Source organism: Cucumis sativus, chromosome 1 (genome assembly GCF_000004075.3).
Source record: "Cucumis sativus cultivar 9930 chromosome 1, Cucumber_9930_V3, whole genome shotgun sequence".
In the NCBI taxonomy this organism is placed as follows: domain Eukaryota; kingdom Viridiplantae; phylum Streptophyta; class Magnoliopsida; order Cucurbitales; family Cucurbitaceae; genus Cucumis; species Cucumis sativus.
The window spans coordinates 14969768-14978766 of record NC_026655.2 but is presented as its reverse complement, the minus strand read 5'-3'; the positions used below and the strand labels follow the sequence as shown (position 1 = coordinate 14978766).

The window sequence follows — 8999 nt, the reverse complement described above, 5'->3', positions numbered from 1 at the left end:
TAAAAACAAAAAAGAAAAACTAAAAACAATGTAAGAGGTGTAGATGCAGTCCCCATATTCCTTCGAACCTACAATGGAAGGAAATTAAATTTAAATATATATCACCTCACTAATAAATGAATGAATGTACGTAAAAGTTGAAAATTACATACATTAAATGAAGAAATCAAGGTCCTCTCGTTGTTCGAGTGTGGTCTTCTATCATCCTCTTCATTTCCTCCATCTGTCGAGCATTTTCTGCCATCTGCCAAACATTTTATTCGTGCCTCCGTTGACTTTTTTCTTCTACTAGCTGAAGATGAGTTTTTAGCTCGGTAATTTCCCTGGCGTGCATCTCTCGCTTGTTGGATGTAGATGAAGAACTGTTAGCACCGTGTGAGGACTTTGGCTTGGAGCCCCAATTAAGATCTTTTGAGTAGCCTGATCGTCTACCCAAAACTGTCTAACATATCTCGTCTCCAAAGAGTGGTTCAGAACCCTCTAAGGTAGGCTAGAACTGAAGTTCCAACATTTGGTTCTGCAATAAATTTTTTATTAATTAAGTAAAATGTGTAAATATAAAATGTACGTACAAAATAAGACAAAAACATAATAGAAACTTACATGAGCATCTGCAGCCGTTGGCAAAATGAACTGGCTGACCATCTTGAGCGTGTATTTCTTTAAACAACTCCATGCAGTCGTGGTTGGATGATCTTGTTTTTTAGTGAGCTCGTGGGCTCATTGTGGAAATGACTTGACGCCGCTACTATGGTTGTAGGGCTGCTCGCTCTAGCAGTCCTGTTCATCGTTGATTGCTCCTACATGCAAACAATCAACATGTTATATACAAAACAAAAAAAAAAAAAAAAAAAATGAACTACCGTTTAAGAACATTAGAAGTTCTAAATCACCTGAAATTTTGTCGAGTAAGGTAGTTGTCGCATAGAAAGTGTCAATCTTCGATACGATTCCTCAATCTGGGGTGGGTTGACACGTGCCTGTTCAGAATCATTGAACTTCTTATTAAAATGGCGGTGGTTCTGCCCTCGAAACTCCTTCAATAGCTGGTGAGCATTTGATGCTCAACGAATTGAGTAAGTGTTGTATTTGTGAAATCCAACACGAAAAATTGCTACAAAAGAAAAAGACACACAAATTAGGATTCTATATATATACGTAAGTAACTAACATATATGTACATGTGATTTTAAAACTTACCTGTAAAAGCCATTCACGAGGTTGATGTACTAAGTGTAACGTCGGTCCACCTAAGAAAGTGAACTGGAAAAGTATCCCACATTATCATGTCAATGGTACAGTTGAAGCAAACAATGTTTGGTGAGATTGACTTGTTCTGGAGCGATCAAAATGAGGATTTTCCAATTTTGTGCAACATATCATTCCAACTTCAGGTTCCTCGAGTGCTCATGTTTTCTAGGAGTTCGAGCTATTTGAGAGCCATCTATGGAAACGTTATAATTTCAGAAACAAAAATCCAGGCATATGCAATTAATTTTATGTAACGATGACTAGCTTGACATGTCGCCCACCGATAACGTGCCTCCTACGTTATTAAACTCCTCGTTAAAATCTAAAAGCATCACTCTCATCCAAACTAAAAGGGAAATTGGACATAGTAGTACTCGAGGACAATAAACCAAAATTAATTAAACATATGAGAGTACTTGAAACTGAATATATAAAAAACAAGATATTTGTGAATACATGATTTGTCATTATTATTATTCATCATCGATTGATCCTCTTTGAATAGATAATTGTTAGTTATCATCGTTTATGAAGTCATCAACAACATGACACACAATTGGTCTTTCCACGATTGTAGGATCAATGTCGAGTTTGCACAATTTGTCATCATCAATATGATCATCCACACAATGTTCGACAATTATTTCGAGAACATTCAGTTGTTGATCTTTAACATCATCCAATTCGGGCACGTGCCATATATGTTTATTTTGGACTATCTGAAAAACCTTCCAATTGGCACTATTTTTTGGGTTGTCGATGTAAAAGACTTGATGTGTCTGAATTGGCAGAATGACTGGTTCCTTAGTAAACTAAAAATGAGATGTGTTGATTGATTTATACATGGTTTTTGTTTTTGTCTGTGTTAAACCATCTACACTTGAATAACCAAACACGACGTCACATTGAATATTGAACAGAAAGAGCTTCATCTAATACAACGTAAAAATTGTTCTTGGCGCTTTCACTAACACGATTTTCATTGACTACCATGACTCTACTATTTTATTATGTCTATCAAAAATCAGGATCTATCGTGTGAAATCGTACCACAGCCATGATGCATCCACTGTACAATCGAACATCAAGTGAAGGAAGGTACCATCGTAAGTGAGAAGAAATCATCAGATAGGTTGTCCCTTGCACACATTTTGATGACCTGAAATTGTTTTGCTAATGAATATAAGTTTGAAATAAGCCTATATCAATTCGAAATGGATTTATATACTCTATATACCTGATCTTTAAACCAATCTGGAAATGCTCATAGATGTCTTTTGAATAAGTTGAGAGAGTTGTTTGTCTGACGATGTATCAACCTCAAGTGTTTCTTGAAGTTCATAGTTGCGAGTATTTTCTGACGAGTATGACTAAAGAAAATGTAAGCGCGAAGGGCTAAAAGCCCTATGGCAGTGGAATATTTTATAGAACAATTCTTTAATTTAACGTGGATCAACTCTCCTTCTCGATCTCTATCTCAACTCTCTTGGCCTTCTCTCTTTTGTTTGTGTGAATTACAGAACACAAAACCCTTTTTTATAGGGAAATCCCGACGTACTCCAGAAACGTCGGGAGACACCTCATATCTTGACGTAGCAAATGTTAACGTCGGGAGAGGTGAAACCTATTTCTGACATCATAAGTGAAACATCGGGGATAGTTATTACCTCCCTCGACGTCACATGCATGGCATCAGGCAAAACATAATATTTATTTAATTGTTTAGTTTTCGTCGATGTGGTCAACGTGGACGTCGAGAATGTGGTCCCCAGTCCGACGTTTGTGTACCTTCTTGCGTCACAAAAAATGAAAACAATTAAAGATTAATTTCTTTTTTCCTCAACGTGGACATGGTGACGTTGGGAATGGGGACCACATCTCGACATTTGTGTGTATTGCATTGAGGAAAATAGAAAATTTAAATACTAATTTCCCTTTTTCCGATGCTTTAAATCATGACGTTGAGACTAGTGATCGAGGCCGACACATAATTTATATTGTCAGAGGAGTCTCGTTTTTTCAGTGTTTTTTTCGTTGATGCTCTTTTCTACGTTGGGATTGCTCCAAATTCTTGTAGCGATTTTTCTTGCAAACATTTGAATATTCACTTCTACTTAGGCTTTTTTTTTTTTTTTTTAAATTTTCTTCTTATTACTAACTCTTAGCCTTCTAGTTTCTATGATTGTTTGAATTTAACATCATTCTAACCTTACTTAATTTTTAAGTTACAAGTATTGTTAATACTTTGTAATGTTAGGAAAGACTCAAAGATATGCATGTAGTGGAACAAAAAAAATGATGCAATGTCAATTTTTGTGAAATTAAGTCTGATAATACTCTTACTTTTTTTTTTTAATATTTATTTGTACTAAATGATTACAACTATATTGATTTTTGAATGTAAGAGAGTAAGAAAACGATATACAATATATTGTCAATTGTGAAGTCAAGTTAAATAAAGCCTTGAAATTTGTAATTTTGTATTTTAGTTTGTTCTACATGATTATATTTACCAATTTCTCGAAAAAAAACATAATTTTATCTTCGAAGTTCAAGTTCAATAAAGCCTTGCCGTTCGGCTATGCCATGACCTAATCATGTGCCGCAACCTAACCCAAAATAACCTCTATGAAGGAAAAGCACATCCATCTCGCCCACAAATGCATGACTCACGACCACTACCCAGAAACTATTTAACTTCCCGAATCATGACTCATCGTAGAAAACTTATAACTTAAAATTAATAACTATTTTGATACAACTTCCTTATGAAAATTTGTTCTATATTGTCTTAACTATTTTATCTCAAACTTTCAAAGCAAAATTTCAAGTATTGAGTCCTGTAGCTCTCTAGAAGTATACCTTGCTCAGAATCTCCTAGAAAATTACCTCCTCGCCTAATCTTGTTCCAATGGCAAACCTTCCTTATTCCAAATTGATTGGCAGCCATCTCACATAAAATAGACTTTATTTATGAACTTTCAAGACTAATTTAAGTGGTTTTTCATGAGTAAGTTGTGAGAAATTGATTGTTGAAGATGATCTATTTATAGAATCCTTTGCGTGCGATTAAGGTGACACTTAATCTTGATTAGACTCACCTCCTAAGCTCTTGTTAACACCTTAACAACTCCTCCACGTCCTTCTTGGTCACTAAAATGCATGATGACATGGATTAGACACATGGACTTACTTTTTACCGAAAGCTCTCATCATGCCACATACTGGTCCTACTCTTATGCCTCCTTCGCCTTCCTCGCATCAAGCCATGGCTGTAAAGCCTCTCCTCGCCTAGCTAACCTTTATGTTCACCTTGTCAAGCTTTAGCCACCTAGCTTCCTCACATGAAAACTTCTTCACCTAGCATGATTTCTAACCTCTTAAGCATTCTTGCCGCAAGCTTCCCTCGCGTGCCATCAACCTTCCTGCCTACAAGCCTTTCTTGCGTGACCATGTCTCTCGCCCAACTAACCTCTCAAAGCCTTTCTCGCATGGTCCTTGGCCACCCAATGCCAATCCTCAAACGCCAAGCAAGAAAACCTCACTAGAGGTTCTTTCCCTTCCCTTGGCCACCCAACAAGCAATAATTAGAGGTTATAAAGCCCTTTTGGCTGCCCATATAACCTCCAAATATCCAAAAATCAACCTTTTGACACTTAACCAAAAAATTTTCAACTTTTCTCTTTTCCTCAAGTTTTATCCAAAATTCAAGCACTTTTACCTTTTTTTTCCCCATAAATTTCATTTTCTTTTTATCCTTGATTAGTCTTAGCGAATTCCAAAAGTTAAAGAAAATTAGGGTTTCACAACGCTCCCATCTGTTGAGCTGTGAGCCACGCTCCTATTTGTCAAGCCGTGAGCCGTGTCCCCTTCCATCCGAGTCGTGAGTGTATAGCTCAGCGTGTCTTTTTCCTCTCAAGCCAAATTGATTTTATTATTCTTTAAGCCACTTTTGGTCAATTTTGTATGTGTTATATATATATATATATAATTTTGGGCTAGAAAATAATTTAAATTGTGGTTGAGTTTTTTCTTGAATGTTCTTAACTAATTTTGGAGGATTTAGTTTGTTGAATTTTTCTATTAATGTTGTTGGTTTCAATCTAAGTGTTTAGTAAATTAATTTGGAAAAATTTTTGGATGATAGCCATTTTGTAATTTTATTAAATAAAGTTTAGGAACTCTTCAATAGTAAAATTTTTACTATCACCTAAGGAATGATTTTTAGCTAATCTCTCCGATGAGAGATTCTACTATTGAAACTTTGACACTAAATTTAAGAGTCAGCATGTATTTATTGAACATTTGTGGTGGGTAAAGTACATAGTTGTTAGCTAATGTTATGTAACGTTATACATGTTTTATAAATTACATGATTACATGCTTATGGACCTTTACAATGATTGTTACATGTTTCAGACTATGGTGTCTGTTAATTTTGGCTATTAAGCCGTGCATCTACATGTATCGTGTCGCTCATAATCACTACTGACGGAGTGTTTGACTGAACCAACTAGTGTTGTTGAGAGAGAATTATATATTTTTTTTAAAATAAAAAAATAAAAAAAATAAAAAAGAGAAAAAAGAAAGAAAAAGAAAGAACAAAAGTAATTGGGATTTCGATTTAGGAAGGGCATCGGTCAAAAAGGAAAAGGGAATAATATGAAAGGAAGAGGAAGAGGGTTAGAAGAAGTCGAATAAATCATACATACAACAAATCAATTGTTCATCTCTTCTTTACTCATTTTCTTGAACCGTAAATCCCCAGCAATTACAATTATATCAAATCCACCTTTCTGTTTCTGCTCCCAAAAGGCCCCAAACAAAACAAAGAAACCATTCTTTCAATCCATTTCAAAGCATCATCGCCTAAATTTAACCTCCAAATTATATCAATCATCACTCTCTTCGCTTCATTTACAATCTTAATTACTATGGGGAAGCGCAAGCGAGGCTCTGATCAGACCCACCACGATCCTCCTCTTCATCTCTCCGGTATATGCTCTTTCTTTCTCCGATCATATAATCATGCCCGCTTTCTATTTGATAAAATGTCTCAAAGGGACGATTCATTTGTATACGTACACGGTTTTTCTTGTGTGGGGTGTCTCTCGATACGGCGAATCTTATTTTTCTTGAGCTTTGAGAATCAATGGGGTGTATGGGTTTTCTAAGTAATTGGCATTTTTGGATTTCTTTTGAAGAATGAAAATTTTGGATGGCTGGGGGAAATAAAGAATGAAGGGTAGTTTTTCTTTCCCTTTTTAAGTAATATTGGGGTTGGTTTGGGCCTCTTTAAGGATGCATTCTGATTTAGAGATGTAGTTTGATGACTAATCTAAGTCATTTGGCTACTTCATTACCTTTTGGTATGAGCTTTGGCTGGATGCATTTGGGTTGTGTTTCATTTGATTATATCAAGATCAAGATGTGTTGTTCTAGATATCAAGGTGGGGTTGAGTTAATTTTACGCTTTACAACTGATAATTAAGTGAACTCTATGTATGTTTTGTAGTTGGGGTTTCACAAGGTGGGGTTGATGGAATTCCAATTATCCTTTATTTTGAATAATGAAATGTAACATGATTTGTATGTATGTTGTAGGTATGGTTCCTTTTTCTAATCAGACGGATGTGCGGTCGGAAGAGGTCTGTACTCTTTTGTTTGCTTAAGTGAGTAGACAAAAGAATATTTTAATGTTTTCCCTTAGTAGAGAGCATTGAAGTCAGTTTTTTTTTTTTCTTTCTTTTTCCTGCTAGTGGACCACATTCTATTAAACTTACACTGCATTGAATCAACAGGATACGAGTCTTGCCCGTCCAATATTCATGAAACGTTCACGTCATCACCATAGCCATCAATATTGTTGGCGAGGTTCAACCAGTCAAGCAAATGCATCTGCGTCCCGTGAAAACCGAGTCAGAACTGTCCTTGAGGAACGACCCGCTTTTAAATTTGCTGCTCATTACAACTCAGAGTTTCCAGACCGTATAGGTACCCTTTTTGAATGAGAGTACTTCTCACGATGGCATGCTAAGTACTTGTTCTTTAAATGTTATAAAGATATTTGAAAATTCATACCCTATATATTATTATGTGCCTCTCTCTAATCAGATGAGAAGACCTGAAAACCTAAATAATGCTAGACATAGGTGTTATGTAAATGTACACCACATCTCAAGTTAATTAAATTTCAACGTTTCTTCTAGTTGGATGATCAGACACCTTGCTTTCAAATATGTTTTGACTGTGTTTGGAGTGACTTGTGACTTATAAAAAATGTGCTTTTAAGCATTTAGAAAATCATTCCACATGGGCAATTCACATTCTTTTTTATGTAAATATATTAGATATCAGTTGCCTGTTTTTTTCTCTCATTTATTTGTAGTTTTGGTGATTTTGGTTCTTGAATTTTGAATAAAGAACAGTCAATTGTTTGGCACGAAACACTTATTTTATGAAGGAAGACGTCCTAAATAAACACATCTTAGGTATTAGAGACCTGAGCCAAATTAAATCCTAATGATCATCTACAAAATGATTAATGAAGATGAAGTATATAACAATATATTAGCCTGTCATCCCACACCATTTGAAGCTCTCGCTCCAGTGGGTGAAGATAGTTGCTTCTTCTACATTGATAATGTTGTTCTTCTGTATTAACTAAATTTTTGCTTCAATTTTAGAGAGCATTGAGAGCACCTTTAGGGAGCCAGAAAGGATAAGGTACAATTCCTTGGGGAAGGATGCTTTTTCATCTCATGTAATGAGAATGATATGTGGTATTTGCCAGAAGCTGATGAGACGAAAGCTTTGCTTTCTAGGGAACACACTTTCTTCTAGTGAACTTCCCGTTGCTGCGGTTTTAGTTTGTGGCCATGTCTATCATGCAGAATGTCTGGAGAACAGGTCAAGTGTGGAAGATAGAAGCGACCCACCTTGTCCATTGTGCACAAAACCGCCTCCTGAAGTCGATGATTCAAAAAGAGGAGAACAAGAATGAGTGGAGTTGTACATATGTTATCACATAGCACCAACATAGGAAATAGAGAACTTGGTTCTGACTTGAATGGGCATATCAAAAAGTGGAGTTTTTGCATCCTCGATTGATTTTCCAAACTAATCAATCACTGTTTTCTCTGGATGGCTGTGATTTAGAAACAGAAAATAGTAACTTTGAATCACAACCATTCAGAAAATAGCGATAATGGGTCGAAAGGTAACAAGGATTTGCCCTCCTTAGATTTCTTTTTGTGTAGAGCTAGATTGACATATGGAAGTCCTTTGGTACCTTATGGAAACATTGTTATCTTGCATAGCAGCAGAGGATTTTAGTCGAGACATCTTCATGGTATTTTGTACTTTTTATATCAATGTCTAAAATAGTATATTTTAGAAAGTATCGATGTTAGCAAAGTTATAATGGAAGTAGATTTTTGTGTTTTCCTTGTAGAAAAAATGATGGTAATGAGTAATCTATTTCAAAGGTTGTGTTTGTTTGATTTGGCACTGACATAAAAGTCTGTAGGTGAAGCAGTGATTGAAAATTAGGAGAGATTCAAGAAATGTATAATCAACACGAGCTTCATAAGTTTACCATGGATATACTTTTGTTTTTTTTAGTATTTGTATTCCGTTGGAGTTAATTTTAATTTTAATCTTACTAACGAAGAGTGTTTGAAAGACCTTGAATTAAATTAAAAAACCAAGCTGTTTTGGAAAAAAATGGTATGTATGACATGGCCTAA

At 35.4% G+C, this 8999-nt stretch overlaps 1 protein-coding gene across 1 annotated transcript; it reads left to right on the top strand.

Annotated features, from left to right (window-relative positions):
• The first annotated feature begins 5872 nt into the window (after positions 1-5872).
• LOC101222911 lies at positions 5873-8753 on the top strand. The gene is made up of 4 exons (XM_004150459.3): positions 5873-6246; positions 6856-6899; positions 7053-7245; positions 7938-8753. The coding sequence occupies exons 1-4, from the start codon at positions 6186-6188 to the stop codon at positions 8252-8254; spliced, it is 615 nt and encodes a 204-aa protein (XP_004150507.1). The 5' UTR covers positions 5873-6185; the 3' UTR covers positions 8255-8753.
• The last annotated feature ends 246 nt before the right edge of the window (positions 8754-8999 follow it).

Coding starts and splice junctions, on each gene's coding strand:
- LOC101222911 (XM_004150459.3), top strand. CDS start 6,186: ATGGGGAAGCGCAAGCGAGGCTCTGATCAGACCCACCACGATCCTCCT. Junction 6,900..7,052: donor CGGATGTGCGGTCGGAAGAG/GTCTGTACTCTT, acceptor TTGAATCAACAG/GATACGAGTCTTGCCCGTCC. Junction 7,246..7,937: donor AGAGTTTCCAGACCGTATAG/GTACCCTTTTTG, acceptor CTTCAATTTTAG/AGAGCATTGAGAGCACCTTT.